Source organism: Bufo gargarizans, chromosome 2 (genome assembly GCF_014858855.1).
Source record: "Bufo gargarizans isolate SCDJY-AF-19 chromosome 2, ASM1485885v1, whole genome shotgun sequence".
Lineage (NCBI taxonomy): Eukaryota > Metazoa > Chordata > Amphibia > Anura > Bufonidae > Bufo > Bufo gargarizans.
In genome coordinates, this window is record NC_058081.1 from 33,686,168 (window position 1) to 33,707,264 (window position 21,097).

The following is a 21,097-nucleotide window of genomic DNA, read 5'->3' on the forward strand; positions in this document are numbered from 1 at the left end:
ATTGCTGGGTGACATTTACCCCCTTTTCCCTTGAATGAACCCCTGCTCTGCATTGCTGACAGGGGTCTAAATCTCTCAAAATCCTCTGTTGTATTGCTGGGTGACATGAACCCCCTTTTGCCGTGAATGAACCCCTGCTCTGCATTGCTGACAGGGAACTAAATTTAGTGAAAACATCTGTTACTGATCGGAAGATGACCGACTACAAGTGCACGCTGATGATAGCATTCCCACCTGACAGCGGGGGCACAGTGGAAGCACAAGGCAAAGGTAGAGGAGGAGGAAGAGGTCGCCAACGCAGCTGGGGCACCACCAGCACCTGAGAAGGCAGGGTTAGCATGGCCTAAATGTGGAAAATCTTTGTCAGCCTTGGAGGTGCTGACCTGCCCTGCAGCCAGTGTATAGTGTAAACGTGTGTTTAGCACGGCAGAGAGCATTATCACAGGCCACAGCCAATGTGGACAAGCTTACGTTTATTAAAATGAACCAGGCATAGATCCCACAGGACTTGTCCGTACCTTGTGCAGAATAGACATTTATACCAGCCTCAACCATCCATTCTTGTACTCAAGTGCACTTATTCTTTGTTTTATTTTGTTATATGTCCCAATATTTTAGGGGATACCCCAATTTAAAAATAAAAAATAACACAAATCAGTGTTGGCTACCTATTCCTCCTTCACCGCTGCTTCCACCTACACCGCCACGTCAACCTACACCGCCACATCCACCCATCCACCGCCTCCTCAACCTCCTACTCCTAGATCCAGATTGTTTTAAATTTTTCGGTATTTTATGTTATTTTAAGTCATTTCCCTATCCACATTTGTTTGCAGAACAGTTGCCATGCTCTTAAGCACATTTTGATGCCTTTTGCAGCCCTCTAGCCCCTTCCAGGACTATTTTAGAGCCATTTTAGTGTCCAAAAGTTTGGGTCCCCATTGACTTCAATGGGGTTCGGGTTCAGGGTCAAGTTCGGGTCCCAAATCCCACCTTTTTTTTCAAGTTTGGCCAAACCCGAACATCCAGGTGTCCGCATAACTCTACTCGTGAAGAATCCAATCTACCCCAAAACCAATTAACAGGTCCCTTAGTCAAGTATAGCAAAATAAACCCTCCCTCCACCATATCTTATCAACGTTAATATTTAACTAGCAATTTAACTAGACTAACAAACCAATGTTATAATAAAGTTCTGCACCTTGTCATTAAATGTCCAGTGTATCAAACTGGGATCATCAATAATACTATAATAGTAGAGCAGAGCAAAAGTATTACAACTTTATTAGCAAACAGGTAATACATGTGTTTGAATGTTCAATCTTCTTAAATTTACAAACTTTAATTATTTGATTATTGGTTGGAATAACTTATCTATTTTTTTATCTGTTTATTTTCAATGTATCCTATGTTTTAGTTTTTTTTTGTTTAGAGATTCGATTCGGCTTCATTGCCACTTGTTTCGTCATGCAGTGCATTTCTTCGTAAGTACCAGGCTCAATGACTACTGGGGATGGCAATTGTTCCACCACCTGTCATTCAACCCTCTCAGATGACAGGTTGATTGCTGATCATGGCATCTGAGATTATTATTAAGGTCTTACAGGGGTTGATCATTAAAAAATAAAAAATAAAAATTGTACTTGCCTTATCTATTTGAGCACAAAGAGGCCATCGTGGCCATCTTGCTTGAAGATCCAGCACAAAATCTCTTACGGCGGGGGATATCATGGGTCACCGCGCACAAGATTTTGCTCTGGAACTTCAAGCAAGATGGCTGCGGCAGCCTCTTCACGCTCAAATGGATGAGTTAAGTATGATTTTATTTTTAATGCCATTTCAGAGAAAATTGTTTTGTTACCATGAAACATGAGGAAATTTGGCTTCATAGCAAATTTAATTTTCCCTGAAATTTGGATTGAAGTCCACTTTGATTACTTCGATTCGCTCAGAACTAGTCTTGTTGTTTTCCATTTGTTCCTCTTCTACCTTTATAACCATTCATCTATGTATTGCATTAAATCTTTTGAATCTGAACCTCTCTCATATGTTCATTGTGTTCCCCATTAGGCAGTGATACCTGTACTTGTTACTGCTGACCAGTTGGAAGCAAAACTCAGGTTACTGGAGTCTCGAGTGAATAATGAAGACAGATCCAAAAAGCTATCTGTTCTGGGACCAGAGGAAATTCTTAGATTCCTTGAGGAGTCAAAGACGAGAGAGCAATTGCTTCCTGGTGGATTTCTGGTTCAAAGTTGGTCTTCTATTGCCGCTCAGAAGTCCAACCTAGATCTTCTACTGAAACGAGAGATTGTCTGGATTTATTCACATCCTGAGGATTCTAGTGACTCTGCATCTTCCTCCAAGGTCACACCTGGCAGTAATGGCCCCCAAGCCTCTCCAGAAGGGTTTCTTAGCCTTGGTTCTCAACCATATCCAGTGCCTTTTGCAGACAGATTATGCTATATAGATATTGACCTGTTTGGAAATGATCCATCTTGTGCTAAGGTCCATGTTCTAGAGCAGTTGAAAATCAGAGTAAAAGGATTGCCGGCAGGAAGTGGTATAATATTTGTCCTATATGCAGAGAAGAGTCTCCAGAGTGAGCTTGTCCAACTGTGTGAAGGGTTGAATATATACTATTGTATTAGGGAGCAGATTATTTTTGAATGCCAGGTCTGAATAAATTCCACTTCCCAGTCTCGGCAAGTTTTTTTGCATTTAAGAATCTGTCCAAAGACCCCATTTCTATGGCCTCTTTCACACGTGTGGGTTTTCCACGCGGGTGCGATGCGAACGCATAGCACCCACACTGAAACCTGACCCATTCATTTTTTTTTTTTTTTTTTTTTAAAGCATCAGTTTTGGCGTGAAAAACGCAGCATGTTTTATATTCTGCGTTTCTCAAGCAGCCCTGGCTCCATAGAAGTGAATGGGGCTTCAGTGAAAAACGCATTGCATCTGCAAGCAAGTCCGGATGGAATGCATTTTTCACTGATGGTTGCAAAGATATGTTTGTAAACCTTCAGTTTTTTTCATCAAAATGCATTGCACCACGTGGAAAAAACTGAACGCAATAGCAGACAAAACCAACTGAATTGCTTGCAAAATGGTGAGAGTTTTCCTGAACGCATCCTGAGGCAATCTGTATCGTTCGTGTGAAAGGTGCCTATAGGTTTGATGTTAAAATCTAGTGCTACATGCTTTTCAAAACATTGATTCCTATGAATCTGTCTTCCATTCCTTCAACCACAAAGATTAGGAGAACCGGTGTTTAATCTCCATTGTGCTGTTGACCATAACAAGGAAGAGAAGCGGGTGACAACTGGTGGCATATAAGTTCAGATTTTTCCTTCTATGGAGGTTACAGGGTAGTAATCCCAGATCTAGTGCCTGGGCGCCCAAAAGTGCATCTACCAAATAAAAACACTCCAATATTACAAATGATACAAGCTATTTGTGATACAGTAGCAGATTTAGTTGAGGGACACACTTGACCTCCTCCCGACCACCCAACGTAAATATACATTGGGAGTTGGGTATTTAAAGATGGCATCCGCTTGCGAGTACTGCAGGCACCATAGCGGCCAGGTGCCTGCTGTTTTAAACAGTTACCTATAGTGGGGAACGGTGTAAGCCAGATATGTTCCTATGAAGACCTTGGGAAAAAATAAAAATTTCTGATTCGTTTTTATTTTACTTCACCTTCAATAAAATCTACAGTTGTAGTTTTAGGATTGCCCTGCAAAAAATGATTCCTTACACAGCTCTGTAGAAATAATAAAAAAAATGTTAATATGGAAATGCAAATGAGAAACTTTTTCCAAAGTTTTTTTTTTTCAGCCTTAAACCACAAGAAAAACTATATAAATGTGTTATTGTTGTAATTGTGCTGACCCAGAGAATAAAAATGGGTCTGTTTTTCCGCATGCAGAACTCTGTAAATGGTGCCATTAGAAAGTACAACTTACTACGTGAAAGACGAGCCTTCCCACGGCTGTGAATGGAAAAGTAAGTTAAGGCTTCAGGAAGGCAAGGCGTAAAAAAGAAAAAAAAAATGGAATGTGGCATGGTCTTGAAGGGGTTAAAGGAAGTGATAAGGTATAAGGAAATTGGTATAATTCAATCTTAGAAGACAATAGGCCACCAGTACAAAAACCATGGTTTGACACAACCTCGAATGTGTAAGGCTAAGATTGTAGGATTGTTGTCTTATTGCTATATTTGTTGTGCTGGCTGTACAATTTATGGTATCCTGATTAAAACCTAATAAAAACGGTTTAAAAAAATATATATTTTGGAAAGATGATTGGCAAGTAGAGATGAGCGAAGTTTTTTACTTTCTTTGATTCCGAGTTGACTGAATTGGTCCAAAAGTTCAATTCATATCTGAATTCTACCCAAATCAAAAGTGCTCCGACTGGCCTGATTGGTATGACACTCTGAGGTCTGCTAGGACTTTTCCCCTAAATTTTCATTTCTCACTCCTCCTTTTTAAGCTCTTTAATTCAATGACGACAATAGTAAATGTCAGTGTGACACTGAACTTTATAGATATGGGTAAATGTATGGCTGATATTAACAAACACAGTGCACCGTCGCATTTGTTATGCTTTTTAAACTAAAGGGGTTTTCCACGATTTTGATATTGAGGACCTATACTCGAGATAGGTCATGAATATCAGATCAGTAGGTCCGACACCTGGTACCTACATCAATCAGCTGGTTGAAGGAGAAGGCGAGGTTGGTACCTCTGACTTTGGATTCATGCTTTAAAATGACTTTAAAGTCGTAGAATCGAAGGCCTATGTTGTTCATCAAAGTTGTGCACAACTTTTGACATACAGCATTAAAACTAAGTTTTGGAATGAATTGACTTGCTTGATTTGATGACCTATACTCGGGATAGTCAAAAAACTAAATGGCTGCACACCATTATACATACAAACAATAGAGCTAAGAAATGGGGGTCATTCTAAATAAAAGTGGTACAATACCGACTATAAATGAGTTAATGGAAGCTCTTATCACACATATTTGCTCAAACATGTGTCAGGCCCATCTACCAGGTGTCAAGGTGGCATCCGCAGATGGGTCCCCAACAGTAAATATACTGCCTCTCTTTGGACTTATTTAAGCCTACAATATTCAGGGCAGTGTAGAGACCAGCCACATACATACTCTGCTCAGAAGTCCCAGGTAGATGGGCATGTTCAGTCTAAAAGAGGCACTACCCTGAATATATACTACAAGAGAATTTAGACTAGAACCTTCAGAATCACAGGTGCATAACCATGAAGCAAACATAATAATAAAAAACAAAATGGCTGCACACAATTATACGTACAAACAATAGAGCTAAGAAATGGGGGTCATTCTAAATAAAAGTGGTACAATACCAACTATAAATGAGTTAATGGAAGCTCTTAGCGCACATATTTTCTCAAACATGTGTTGGGCCCATCTACCAGGCGTCAAGATGGCTTCCGCAGATTGGTCCCTAGCACTAAATATACTGCCTCTCTTTGGACTTATTTAAGCCTACAATCAGTGATGGTCAGTTCTCAGTGTTCGCCAGCAAACACATGCGGGCTGCCATCTTGACTCACCCGTCCAGCGATGCACAGGTAAGCCCCTACCTGTGCCTGTCCCGGGAGCCGGTCTGAAATCAAATGCGGTCACAGAGAGCAGGCAGTTTCGAGAACAGCCCGATGAAGGCCCCCAGCGGCTGCTGTTCTCGAAACTGCTTGCTCCCGGTGACCGCATTTGATTTCAGACCAGCTCGTGGCACAGGTAAGGGCTTACCTGTGCATCGCCGAACGGGTGAGTTAAGATGGCAGCCCGCATGTGTTCACTTGCGAACACTGCAAACTGACCATCACTGCCTACAATATTCAGGGCAGCTACATACATACTCTGCTCAGAAGTCCCAGGTAGATGGGCATGTTCAGTCTAAAAGAGGCGCTACCCTCAATATATTCTACAAAGAGAATTTAGACTAGAATCACAGGTGCATAACCATGAAGCAAAGATAATAATAAAAAACAAAATGGCTGCACACCATTATACATACAAACAATAGAGCTAAGAAATGGGGGTCATTCTAAATAAAAGTGGTACAATACTGACTATAAATGAGTTAATGGAAGCTCTTAGCCCATCTACCAGGCGTCAAGGTGACTTCCGCAGATGGGTCTCCAATAGAGTTGAGTGGACACCTGGATGTTCGGGTTCGACGGGTTCGGCCGAACATAAGAAAGAAGTTTGAGTTCGGGACCCGAACTTGACCCCGAACCCGAACCCCATTGAAGTCAATGGGGACCCAAATGTTTTGAGCACTAAAATGGCTGTAAAAATGTCATGGAGGGCTAGGGGGCTGCAAATGGCATCAAAATGTGGTTAAGAGCATGGCAAATGTGGACAGGGAAATGACTTTAAATAACATAAAATAGGTAAAACTAAAAAATAATCTTGAACTAGGAGGACGAGGTCCATATGGAGTGGGAGGTTGAGGAGGCGATTGATGTGGCAGTGTAGGTGGAAGCGGAGGTTTTGGTTTTAAATTTTATTTTTAAAATTAGGGTACACCCCAAAACATTGGGAAATATAACCTGTGATAACCCCCTCTAGTCATGCTAAACACACGTTAAGACAATACACTGGCTGCAGGGCAGGCCAGCACCTCCAAGGGGTAAAGGGCAAGCCCAGGCGATGTGCCCAATTTGGAGACCCAGAAGTTGCAGGGGCTAAACCCCTGTCAGTCAGTTCGTGTGCACACTTACTGCCCCACCATGTCGCACATCCCCGTGATGTTCACAATCCAATTTGATGTCTCCTCTATCAACTTTCGATGTTCTTTTATGCACCTACCATGGTGATCACGGGTGGCGGGGAATCAGGGTTCCAGGCCAGAGAGGGAGCGTGAGAAAGAGAGACCACATCCAAGGGAGGATTAATTTTTTCAAATTTAAAATAATACAGTTGAAATATGGGGGAAATTATTAAATCATAAAAGTGTGACAACTTTTCAAAGTTTAAGCATTGAATGAAAGGATGTGGCGCGCATTAATTACTGAATAATTTATGAAATTTTATTCCCTGTCACCTATGCATAGCAGGTGTTTATTCACATCTAAAATTGTATAATATCAACCTAAGAATGTAACAGAAAAATGATTGAAATTTATTAAGCTGTCAACTAGGTAGAGGAGGGGTATATTACACCCTAAAATTGGTGAATTTCACCGGAAAATGTAACTGACTATTTATTTATTTTTTTAACCTGTCTACCAGGTCTAGCAGTGGTACTATACACCCAAAAATTGGTGAATTTCACCAGAATATATAACTGACATCTTTTTTTTTTTTAACCGGCCTACTAGGTATAGCAGTGGTACTATACACCCAAAAATTGATGAATTTCACCAGAAAATGTAAATGACAAAGTAGTGAAATTATATAAACTAAAATACGTACAAATAAAAAAATAAAAAATTTGATTTATGAGGTGGAGTTGCATATGGAGTAGGAGTTTGAGGAGGAGGCGGCGGTGGAGGACGAGATAGCCAACAAGGTTTTTTGTTTTAATTTAATTTTGTAGAATTAAGGTACACTCCAAAAGAGTGTAAAATATCCAAAATACAAACATGAGCAATTGCGCTGCAGTATAACAATGGCTGCTTAGTGCCGGTATACATGTCTATTCTGCACAAGGTACGGACAAGTCCTGAGGGATCCATTCCTGGTTCATTTTAATGAACGTGAGCTTGTCCACATTGGCTGTGGACAGGCGGCTGCGCTTGCCTGTGATGACGCTCCCTGGCGTGCTAAACACACGTTCAGATAATACACTGGTTACCTGGCAGGCCAGCACCTCTAAGGCGTAAAGGGCAAGTGTCTAGGCTAGATGCCGGGGACAGGTCACCTCCTAGCACATCCCTGACTTCTCTCCCTATGCTGCTAAGCCCACATTCAGACCTTGATGGTAGGAATGAAGTGTCCTTGTGCGTAGACTGCAAACACCCTAGAATCCCTGAGATGGTGAAAGGGGAGAAGGGGCAGAAGACACACAAATAGCCTAGATCGCAAACAACACAAACAAAAACCAAACTTATCTGAGCTGGAACAGACAATCCTTCCTTCCTTGAATCCAAGGCCAGACAGAATTCTATAACCCGCATGGCCCTCTGGGATTGAAGGCAATTTAAGCCAATGACCCCACCCAGACCACCTGAAGGAAGGCGGATCCAGCATGATTCCAAAACAAACAAAAGGTTAGACACTTTGTCACGGCTGTTTGTGAGCAACAAGAGTATACACTGAACAAAGAGCTACTGACCGGACCCAAACTAGGGAAGATAAAGGGTTACCCCTGTCAGACCCTCAAAGCTCTCCCTATACTGCTAAAGCACATGCCCGGATCCAAATGGTGGAACGAGGCATGCCTGCGTACCTAAGACTGATGACCACTGTAACCCCTACAATAGTGGAAGGGGCACGGCCACCAGTGCCCTGCTCAGTATATGGAGGGAACCGTGGCCACCTCAGATCCAGTCAGAAAATAACCAGGTACACAACAATGTCTGCACACTTAGCTGAAGGAGCTGCAGCCGCAGAGAAGACGGATCCAAGGACAGCTGGCAATATCCGGAGTGCTTGCTGCAGCAGAACACAGGTCCAGTGAACTGATAGCTTACAAGTGAAGATACTCAGGCAAGAGCTACAACTGACATGAGAAATATAATCCACGCCCTACAATAGGAGGAGGGGTGATTTAAAGGCAGGGAAATCAAATGCAGGAGGAACAGCTGGGAGTAAAGACCTCATCACAGGGGTGGAGAAACATCGCAGTGAGAACTCCTCCTAACTCTAAGTGACATCATCACAGGGGTGGAGAAACAGAGCAGTGAGAACTCCTCCTAACTCTAAGTAACATCATCACAGGGGTGGAGAAACAGAGCTGTGAGAACGACTCAAAGCTCTGGTAGTGACAGTACCCCCCCCCCCCCTCTATGGGTGGACTCCAGACACCCAGGACCCACCTTCTCAGGATGAGCCCTATGAAATGCCCTGATGAGGCGAGTGGCTTTAATGTCCGACACCGGAACCCACATCCTCTCCTCAGGACCATAACCCTTCCAATGAACGAGGTACTGAAGAGAACCGCGGACAATGCGAGAGTCCACAATTCTGGAAACCTCAAACTCCAGATTGCCATCAACCAAAATCGGAGGAGGAGGCAAAGAGGAGGGTACCATGGGCTGGACATATGGTTTTAAGAGAGATCTGTGAAATACATTATGTATCTTGCAAACCCGTGGAAGATCAAGACGGAAGGCAACAGGATTGATTACTGACACAATTTTATAAGGCCCAATAAACTTGGGACCCAATTTCCAGGAGGGGACCTTCAGTTTAATATTTCTTGTAGACAACCACACCAGATCACCCACATTCAGGTCCGGACCAGGCACACGCTTATACTTCTAACTCATCTTTCTAAGATTACTCTGAATCTTTTGCCAAATGGTAGACAAAGACGAGGAAAACCTCTCCTCCTCAGGTAAACCAGAAAGAGCCCCTCCCGAGAATGTCCCAAACTGCGGATGGAACCCATATGCACCAAAGAATGGTGACTTATCAGAAGATTCCTGACGACGGTTGTTCAAAGCAAAGAGGGAGAAATGAACACCAATCCTCCTGGTTCTCTGCCACAAAACAGCGCAAATATGTCTCCAGATTCTGATTGAGGCGCTCAGTCTGACCATTCGACTGCGGGTGAAAAGCAGAAGAGAAGGACAGCCGAACCCCCAGGCGGGAACAGAAAGCCTTCCAGAACCTGGACACAAACTGCGTGCCTCTATCGGAAACAATATCAGAGGGAATGCCGTGCAATTTAACAATATGGTCGACAAAAGCTTGCGCCAACGTTTTAGCATTGGGTAAACCAGGGAAAGGAACGAAATGAGCCATCTTGCTAAAACGGTCCACGACCACCAGGATCACCGACTTCCCCGAGGAACGAAGAAGATCCGTGATAAAGTCCATGGACAGGTGTGTCCAAGGACAGGAAGGTATGGGTAACGGGAGAAGGGAACCTGAAGGTTGTGAACGAGGGACCTTAGCGCGAGCGCACGTCTCACAAGCAGCCACAAAACCCTCCACCGACTTACGAAGAGCCGGCCACCAAAATCTCCGAGCAATGAGATCTACCGTGGCTCTACTCCCGGGGTGACCAGCAAGAACCGTATCATGATGCTCCTTGAAGAGTTTGTGACGTAGCTCAGGAGGCACGAACAACTTCCCAGAAGGACAACGGGCAGGTGCCTCAGTCTGGGCAGCCTGGACCTCGGCCTCCAAATCGGAATATAGAGCAGAAACAACTACCCCCTCCGCCAAAATGGGACCCGGGTCCTCGGAGTTTCCTCCTCCCGGAAAACAGCGAGAGAGAGCATTAGCCTTCACATTTTTGATCCCAGGGCGGAATGTAACGACAAAATTGAATCTGGAGAAGAACAGAGACCATCTGGCCTGTCTCGGATTCATACGCCTGGCCGACTCCAAGTATGCCAGATTCTTATGGTCGGTAAAAACGGTGAAGGGTGCCTGGCCCCCTCCAACCAATGGCGTCATTCCTCGAAAGCCAACTTGATGGCCAACAACTCCCTATCTCCCACATCATAGTTTCTCTCTGCCGGGGAGAGTTTTTTAGAGAAAAAGGCACAGGGTCGCCATTTGGCAGGAGAAGGGCCCTGGGACAAAACTGCACCCACACCCACACCCACCTCGGAAGCATCCACCTTAACAATAAAAGGTAAGGAAACATCGGGATGCACCAAGACGGGAGCAGACGCAAAACTCTCTTTAATCATAGAAAAGGCTGCAAGCGCCTCCTCCGACCAAGAGGAAAAATCCGCCCCCTTTTTTGTCATGTCAGTAAGGGGTTTGACAACAGAGGAATAATTCAAAATTAACTTTCTGTAGTAGTTTGCAAAACCCAGAAAGCGCATCAATGCCTTCTGATTCTCAGGAAGCTCCCACTGAAGTACAGCACGGACCTTCTCCGGATCCATGCGAAAACCAGAAGCAGAGAGGAGAAAACCCAGAAATTGAATCTCCGGTACCATAAAAAGACATTTCTCCAGCTTGGCGTACAATTTATTTTCCCGCAGAATCTGCAGAACCTGAAAAAGATGATCCTGATGGGTCTGAACATCAGGGGAAAAAAATCAAAATATCATCAAGATACACCAATACAAATTTCCCCATTAAATGGTAGAAAATACTATTAACAAAATGCTGAAAGACGGCTGGAGCATTCATCAGGCCGAAAGGCATAACGAGGTTCTCGAAATGCCCGTTAGGGGTATTAAAGGCCGTTTTCCATTCATCCCCCTCTCTGACCCTGACCAGGTTGTACGCGCCTCTCAAATCCAATTTGGAAAAGACCTTGGCCCCAACAATTTGGTTGAAGAGGTCCGGGATCAGAGGAAGGGGATAGGGATCGCGAATCGTGATACGGTTCAGCTCCCTAAAATCTAGGCAAGGTCTCAGAGAGGCATCTTTTTTTTTAACAAAAAAAAAACCCGCGGCAACAGGTGACTTTGAGGGACGAATATGCCCCTTATCGAGACTCTCGGAGATATAGGTTCGCATTGCGATTCTTTCCAGTTGTGAGAGATTGTAGAGGCGTGCTTTTGGCAGCTTGGCGCCGGGAATGAGGTTAATGGGACAGTCAAACTCCCGGTGAGGAGGTAGCTCCTGAACACCGCTCTCGGAAAACACGTCCGAGAAATCAGAGAGAAATGATGGCACAGTTTTAGTGGACACCTCTGCAAAAGTCGCTGTGAGACAATTCTCTCTACAAAAGTCACTCCACTCATTTATTTGCCTTCCTTGCCAATCAATAGTGGGGTTATGTCTAGTGAGCCAGGGTAACCCCAAAACTAGAGGAGAAGGCAATCCGTTAAGGACAAAACAAGATATATCCTCCACATGAGTGTCACCTACAGCTAGCCGGATATTGTGAACAATGCCCTTCAGAGATCTCTGCGAGAGTGGAGCAGAGTCAATAGCAAAAACAGGTATATCCTTTTCTAATGTGCAAACCTGAAAACCATGCAAGGCTACAAATTGAGTGTCAATAAGATTGACGGCCGCTCCACTATCGACAAAAATCTCACAAGAAATGACTTTGCTCTCTAGCGCCACCCTGGCAGACAGGAGAAAACGGGAACTGCAGGTCAGAGGAAAAGCATCAATTCCTACATCAACTTTGCCCAAAGTAGCAGATGAAGCAGAATTTGATGATTTACCTCTTGAGGTTTTTCTCTTATTATCGCTCTTAGTACAGTTCAGGGATCTCCTAGACGGACAAACATTTGCCAAATGACCTATGCCCCCACAACAAAAACACACCATATTCTGAGGACTAAATCCTCTTTTATCAGGGGCAAGTCGACCTAGCTGCATGGGCTCCTCCTCAGAGGGGAGCGAGACAGGATGAGGCCCCTGCACACTGAACGAGTCCGCACCATTGCCCCTAGACTGACAATGGCCGGACAGAGAGGTCTCGTTTCTTTCTCTTAGACGCCTGTCAAGGCGTACCGCCAATGACATAGCAGACTCTAAGGACGTTGGTCTCTCATGGAAAGCAAACGCATCTTTCAATCTCTCTGAGAGACCATGACAGAACTGACTCCGGAGTGCAGCATCATTCCAACCTGTATCAGCTGCCCATCTCCGAAATTCAGAACAATAAAGCTCCGCAGACAGTTTGTTCTGGCATAAAACACGTAAGTTCGATTCGGCCAGAGCAACACGATCCGGGTCATCATATATCTGCCCCAGGGCCACAAAAAATCTTTCCACGGATCGAAGGGAGGGATCCCCTGATGGCAGCGAAAAAGCCCAAGTCTGAGCATTACCCCTGAGCAGAGAGATGACAATCCTCACCCTCTGCTCCTCCTTACCAGAGGAGTGGGGACACAAGCAAAAATGGAGTTTGCATGCCTCTCTGAAGCAAACAAAATTCTCACTGCCCCCGGAGAACGTTTCCGGAAGTGAGACCTTTGGTTCGCAACAGACTCCATGAGCCGGAGCAGAGCCCAATGCTTGAAGGTGAGTCATAGATTGACGGAGATCCGCTACTTCCAAAGAAAGACCCTGCATGCGGTCAACCAGGCCATAAAGCGGATCCATGTAAAAAAAGGACGGTTTTGGTGGATTATAATGTCACGGCTGTTTGTGAGCAACAAGAGTATACACTGAACAAAGAGCTACTGACCGGACCCAAACTAGGGAAGATAAAGGGTTACCCCTGTCAGACCCTCAAAGCTCTCCCTATGCTGCTAAAGCACATGCCCGGATCCAAATGGTGGAATGAGGCATGCCCGCGTACCTAAGACTGATGACCACTGTAACCCCTACAATAGTGGAAGGGGCACGGCCACCAGTGCCCTGCTCAGTATATGGAGGGAACCGTGGCCACCTCAGATCCAGTCAGAAAATAACCAGGTACACAACAATGTCTGCACACTTAGCTGAAGGAGCTGCAGCCGCAGAGAAGACGGATCCAAGGACAGCTGGCAATATCCGGAGTGCTTGCTGCAGCAGAACACAGGTCCAGTGAACTGATCGCTTACAAGTGAAGATACTCAGGCAAGAGCTACAACTGACATGAGAAATATAATCCACGCCCTACAATAGGAGGAGGGGTGATTTAAAGGCAGGGAAATCAAATGCAGGAGGAACAGCTGGGAGTAAAGACCTCATCACAGGGGTGGAGAAACATCGCAGTGAGAACTCCTCCTAACTCTAAGTGACATCATCACAGGGGTGGAGAAACAGAGCTGTGAGAACGTCTCAAAGCTCTAGTAGTGACACACGTGCTGCCAATCTGACAGACCTCCGCACACCTTCTGAGCAGGGCATGACACGTGGCCACCCAGTAATCAGCACAAGTTAGAATGTGGGCAACTCGGCGGGTGTTGCGGAGACACTGCAGCATGTAATCGCTCGTGTGCCAGGCTGCCCAGAGGTAACAAAAAGCTGTCCTCTGTGGGAGGTGTATCGTCTATGTCCTCTGTATCCCTCCATCCACGCACCATTGATGGCCATGAGCCGGTCTGGGTGCCACCCTGCTGTGAACATGGTTCCTCCTCCTCCATCTCCTCCTCCTCATCCTCCAACTCGTCATCCTCCAGAACTGTGCCCTAGCTGGACAATTGTGTACCTTGGGTTTGTGGGTGCAGGAAGCCACCCCTGGAGCCACATGGGAATGACTTGTCGGAAACCCTACGAAATGATACCTCTTCTTCCTCCTCCCTTGGTGCCACATCCTCTTTCATCATCGCCAGGTACGTTTTTTCAAGGAGGCATAGAAGTGGCATAGTAACGCTGAGACCAGCGTTATCAGCACTGGCCATGTTGGTGGAGTACTCGAAACAGCGCAACAAGGAACACAGGTCTCGCATGAAGACCCAGTCATTGGTGGTGAAGTGGTGCTGTTCTGCCTAGCGACTCACCCGTGCGTGCTGCAGCTGAAACTCCACTATCGCCTGCTGCTGCTCGCACAGTCTGGCCAGCATCTGCAAGGTGGAGTTCCACCTTGTGGGCACGTCGCATATGAGGCGGTGAGTGGGAAGGCCGAAGTTAGGCTGCAGCGCTGCCAGGCGAGCAGCAGCAGGGTGAGAACGCCGAAAGCGCGCACAGACAGCCTGCACTTTATGCAGCAGCTCTGACATATCGGGTTAATTTTTAAGGACTCTCTGCACCACCAAATTTAACACATGCGCCATTTAAGCGATGTGCATCAAACGGGCTAGTACCAGAGCTGCTACGAGATTTCGCCCATTATCGCACACCACCAGGCCGGGCTTGAGGCTGACTGGCACAAACCACTCATCGGTCTGTTGTTCAAGGCCTGTCCACAGCTCCTGCGTGGTGTGGGGTTTGTCCCCCCAAACAGATAAGTTTTAAAACTGCCTGCTGTCGTTTACCCCTGGCTGTGCTGAAGTTGGTGGTGAAGGTGTTACGCTGACCGGATGAGGAGCTGGTAGAGGATGAGGAAGCAGAGTAGGAGGAGGGAGCAACAGGAGGCAAACTGAAGCGCCCTGCAATCCTCGGTGGTGGAAGGACATGCACCAAAGTGCTATCCGCCTCAGGCCCAGCCGCCACTGCATTTACCCAGTGTGCTGTTATGGAGATATAACAGCCCTGACCATGCTTACTGGTCCACGTATCCGTAGTCAGGTGCACCTTGCCACAGATGGCTTTGCGCAGTGCACACCTGATTTTGTCCCCTACTTGGTTGTGCAGGGAAGGGATGGCTCGCCTTGAAAAGTAGTGGCGGCTGGGCACAACGTACTGTGGGACAGCCACCGCCATAAGGCCTTTAAAACTATCCATCTCCACCAGACGGAATGACAGCATTTCAAAGGCCAGTAATTTAGAAATGCTGGCATTCAGGGCTAGGGATCGCGGGTGGGTAGGGGGGGTAATTCCTCTTCCTCTCCAGCGTTTGGGAGATGGAGAGCTGAACGCTTCCGTGGGACATTGTGGAGATGCTTGGTGACCCTGGTGTTGGTGTTGCTGGCAGATCCTCTGTTTGCGGGGTGGCAGGTGGCACTGTACTCCAGAGGTGGATGAAGAGGCCGAGACTGCAGCAGAAGAGGAAGCAGGAGGAGCCAGAGACCTTTTTTGGTTTTTGAGGTTTCTACTCCTCTGCAGCTCATGCTTTGCACTTAAATGCCTGGTAATGCAGGTTGTGCTCAGGTTGAGAACGTTTATGCCTTGCTTCAGGCTCTGATTGCAGAGCATGCAAACCACTCGTGTCTTGTCATCAGCACATTGTCTGAAGAACTGCCAGGCCAGGGAACTCCTTGGAGCTGGCTTTGGTGTGCTCGGTCCCTTGCTGCGGTGGGCAGTAGCAGGCGTACTGTCTAGAGGATGGCCGCTCCGCTTTTGCACCCTGCTCCCTCTTCTGCTGTGCTGGTGGCTCTGTGCGACCACCGTCTCTTCCTCCAAACTACATAGGTCACTCGCATGACCTTGATTCCATGTGGGGTCGAGGACCTCATCGTACTCCACATCATCTTCCACCCAGTCTTCACCCCTGCCTTCCTTGTCAGTCTGCACACTTTCGAAAGCCCCAGCAGTTGGAACCTATGTTTCATCATCATCTGAGACATGCTGCAATGGTCCACCCATGTACTTATCTTGAAAGATAAGTGGTTGGGCATCGGTGCACTCAATCTCTTCCACCTCTGGGGCAGGGCTAGGTGGATGGCCCTGGGAATCCCTGCTAACAGAGTCATCAAAAACCAGAAGAGACTGCTGCATGACTTGGGGCTCAGACTGAATGGCTGATTTGCAAGGGGGTGAGGTGAAAGACTGATGGACATCGGCTGCAGGTGCCAACTGTGGTCTTTCAGCAGGAGACTGGGTGGGAGACAACGTTAAGGAACTGTATCCACTGTCAGCAACCCAATTTACTATCGCCTGTACTTGTTCAGGCCTCACCATTCGTAGAGCCGCATTAGGCCCGACCAAATACCGCCTTTTGTCGCCTACTCGCAACTGAGGAAGGGGTTTCACTTGTGCGTGTAGCTGGCACAGATCGACCACATCCTCTCCCTGCAACAGGAGCTCCACCTGCAGCACCACGACCTGGGCCGCGTCCCTTATTTGACGCTCTCCTCATATTTCTCGAATTTAGGATCTTGCCCTAAATGGGTGTTTAATTAATAGTAGAATTGAACGAAAGTATTTAAAGGGTGCATCTCACACGGCCTGAACCAGACTCGGCCTGAATTAAAGATTTCTTTGCCCAAAATGGCTGTATTTAAAATGCCTGAATCAAACCCCTGTATGTAAAGGTTGTATCTCACACGGCCTGAACCAGTGTAGGCCTGAATTAAATATTGGTTCACCAAATGGCAGTATTTCAAATATCTGAATCTAACCTAAATGTATTAAGGGTGTATCTCACAATCATATATGCAGCAAAGGCTGCCAAATAAACTTTTTTTGCCCAAAGGGGTGTTTGTTTAATTACTCAATATGGCAGCAGTATATAACCCAGGAATTTCAAACGTGCTTATGCTGCAAGGCCTGAAATATTGTGTATTTTGCCCCAAAAAGGGTGTTTTATTAATGAAAGAATATAAGCCCTGTATATATATATGGTGTATCTCACGCGGCCTGAACCTCTGTAGGCCTGAATTAAATATTGGTGCGCCAAATGGCGGTATTTCAAATCTCTGAATCTAACCCAAATGTATTAAGGGTGTATCTCACAATGACATCTGCATCAAAGGCTGCCAACTAAATTTTGTTTGCCCAAACGAGTGTTTGTTTAACAACTGAATTTGACAGCAGTATGCTGCAAGGCCTGGAAATAGTGGTTTTTGGCAAAAAATGTCTGTTTTTAAAACCCCAGAAAATGATGGGTGTATTTCTAGCTTAAATTGCACACTGACTAATCCAGATGTTGTATATTGCCCAAAAAAATAGTTTTTTTGGTAACAGAATATGAAAGCTGTATATATTAAGCTTGAATTTAACACTTGCAGATGCAGTGCTGGTGCACTGAGCTTGCATAAAATGGCCGCCGGCGCCACCCACCTAACTGACTTATTAAAGTTATTTTTTTTTGGTCACTGGGCTCAGGCCAGGATAAAAAAATTGTGCCCTGCACCCACAAAACACAATGTATGTAGATCAATGAGTTAGATTCTGATTTTGAGCAAAGCCTCTCTCCTATTCTCTCCCTGAAATCACCAGCAGCATCCTCTCCCTACACTAAGCACAGCAGATTGACGTGCAGCGCTATGTGACTCCAGCTTATATAGAGGCTGGGTCACATGCTGCACTGGCCAATCACAGCCATGCCATTAGTAGGCATGGCTGTGATGGCTTCTAAGGTCAGACAGTTAACCGCTTGTTGATTGGCTGCTCTGCAGGCTTTCAAAAAGCGCCAAGAAAGCGCCGAGCACCGAACTTTTACTGAAATGTTCGGGTTTGGGTTGGGGATCCAAAAATCCTAAAGTTCGGTACGAACCCAAACTTTACAGTTCAGGTTCGCTCAACCCTAGTCTCCAGCACTAAATATACTGCCTCTCTTTGGACTTATTTAAGCCTACAATATTCAGGGCAGTGTAGAGACCAGCCACATACATACTCTGCTCAGAAGTCCCAGGTAGATGGGCATGTTCAGTCTAAAAGAGGCGCCACCCCCAATATATACTACAAGAGAATTTAGACTAGAACCTTCAGAATCACAGGTGCATAACCATGAAGCAAACATAATAATAAAAAACAAAATGGCTGCACACCATTATACATACAAACAACAGAGCTAAGAAATGGGGGTCATTCTAAATAAAAGTGGTACAATACCGACTATAAATGAGTTAATGGAAGCTCTTAGCGCACATATTTGCTCAAACATGTCTCGGGCCCATCTACCAGGCGTCAAGGTGGCTTCCGCAGATTGGTCCCTAACACTAAATATACTGCCTCTCTTTGGACTTATTTAAGCCTACAATCAGTGATGGTCAGTTCGCAGTGTTCACCAGCAAACACATGCGGGCTGCCATCTTGACTCACCCGTCCAGCGATGCACAGGTAAGCCCCTACCTGTGCCTGTGCCTTTAGACCGGTCTAAAATCAAATGCGGTCACCGGGAGCAGATAGTTCCGAGAACAGCCCGATGAAGGCCCCCAGCGGCTGCTCTCGGAACTGCCTGCTTCTGGTGACCCCCATTTCTTAGCTCTATTGTTTGTATGTATAATGGTGTGCAGCCATTTTGTTTTTATTATTATGTTTGCTTCATGGTTATGCACCTGTGATTCTGAAGGTTCTAGTCTAAATTCTCTTGTACTATACTCGGGATAGGTCATTAATATTAAAATCCTGGAAAACCCCTTTACACAAACATTCACAAGAATGTCCTGTATTGGGAGCAGATGTGTTTAAATACACACGGGGTCATTTACTAACCAGAAATATGTCTATTAGGGGTGTTTCTGCCACAGATTGCAGTGCAAAGGTTATTTGCGCCGCAATCTGTGACTTTTTCTCACGCCAGGTCTAAAAAAGGGGACAGGCCAGCAGGTCCATCTCATCATTTTCTACACCTGTTTTAGGTGTAGAAAATGGTCTAAATTTATACCAGCAAATGACTTGGCGTAGATTTAGATTCAACGTTGGATCTGCCGAAGTTATGTAGAGGCCGGTTCTTGTTCTACATGAGCCTAAAAAAATGTCTCCCTTTTTTATTTGGGAACAGCAGCAGTACAGCATGGATGTAGAAAGGCTAAGGTTTTTAGTAGTGATGAGCGAGCATGCTCGGCCGAATACCTGCTCTGCTCGAGCATCGCTATGCTCGTCACATGGCGGTACTCGGCCGAGTACCACATGTGCTCGAGCGCCATGCTCGAGTCTCTTTCCCGCACAGTTCTCGACTGCTAAGCAGCCCAAAAACGTGCAGGTAAGTACTGCCATTACTGTAATGCCAGTAGCCAGCTGGCCGATACTATAGCACCTGATGACGAGGGCTCAGCTCCTTGCGAGTCAGGTAGAGCTGCGCATAGGAAGAGACAGATAGTGTAGGGAGATTGTGATTGCAATATATTCCAGTGAATAACGTTGTAGGTGGAAGCGGCGGTAGAGGAGGAGTAGGTAGCCTTCACTGCTTTTTGGTTTTAAATTTATTTATGTTTTTTTTAATTAGGGTACACCCCAAAACATTGGGAAATATAACCTGTGATAACCCCCTCCAGTCGTGCTAAACACACATTCAGACAATACACTGGCTGCAGGGCAGGCCAGCACCTCCAAGGCGTAAAGGGCAAGCTCAGGCCATGTGCCCAATTTGGAGACCCAGAAGTTGAAGGGGGCAGACCGGTCATTCAGTACGTGTAGGCGTGTGCACACATACTGCTCCACCATGATCCAATTGGATATCTACTCTATCAACTTTCGATGTTCTTTAATGCGCCAACCAAGTTGATCACGGTTATCGGTGAATCAGGATTCCACGCCGGAGAGAGAGCATGAGAAAGGGAGAACTCATCCAAGGAAGGTCAATGGCTGCAATAGGATGAAGCGGAAATGTGGGACAAGTTATTAAAGGAGAAGGATCGAATAAAAGGGCCAATTAAAGACGAATTTTAGAAATTTAAGTCCCTGTCACCTATGCAGAGCAGAGCGTTTTTATCGCCAGAAATGGGTTAATGTCACCCACCAATGAAACAGATAATTTTTTTAAATTTCGGTCCCTGTCACATATGCAGAGCAGGGGTTTAGTCAAGGCAAAAAATTTTAAATGTCAACCCAAGAATGTAACAGAAAAATTTGTGAAATTTATTAACCTGTCTACTAGGTAGAGCAGAGGTCTATCACAGCCAAAATTCTTGAATGTCACCCGAAAATGTAACAGAAAAATTAGTGAAATTTATTAACCTTTCAACTAGGTATTGCAGTGGTATACCACACCCAAAGGTTGGTGTGGGGTATGTCACAGCCAAAAATTGGTGAATTTCACCCAAAAATGTAACAGACAAATTATTGAATATTTTTTACCTGTCTACTAGGTATAGCAGTGGTATATCACACCCAAAAATTTGTGAATTTCACCAGAAAATGTAACAGAAAAATTTGTGAATTTTTTTACCTGTCTACTAGGTAGAGCATGGGTATATCACTCCCAAAAATTGGTGAATTTCACCTAAAAATGCAACAGACAAATTAGTGATTTTTTTTAACTGTCTACTAGGTATAGCAGTGGCATATCACAGCCAAAAATTAGTGAATTTCACCCAAAAATATAACAGACAAATAAGTGAAATTACATAGAATAAAAATACGTACAAATTAAAAAAAAACTTGATTTTTGAGGTGGAGGTCCATATGGAGTAGGAGTTTGAGGAGGTGGTGGACATAGCGGTGTAGGTTGAAGCAGCGGTGGAGGAGGATGAGGTAGCCAACACTGGTTTTTGGTTTAAATTTTTTATTTTTCTTATTTTGTTTTATTAGGGAACACTCCAAAAGAGTGTGAAATATCAAAAATACAAGAATGAGCAATTGCACTGTA

The 21,097-nt window shown here is 45.3% G+C and overlaps 1 protein-coding gene across 1 annotated transcript in view; it reads left to right on the plus strand.

Annotated features, from left to right (window-relative positions):
• LOC122925557 (histidine N-acetyltransferase-like) overlaps positions 1 to 21,097 on the plus strand; it is an 88,011-nt gene that overhangs the window by 60,248 nt on the left and 6,666 nt on the right. The window contains exon 3 of the mRNA XM_044276915.1: positions 2,071 to 2,538. Coding sequence (XP_044132850.1) covers positions 2,071 to 2,538 — 468 coding nt within the window. The remainder of the gene's footprint in view (positions 1 to 2,070; positions 2,539 to 21,097) is intronic.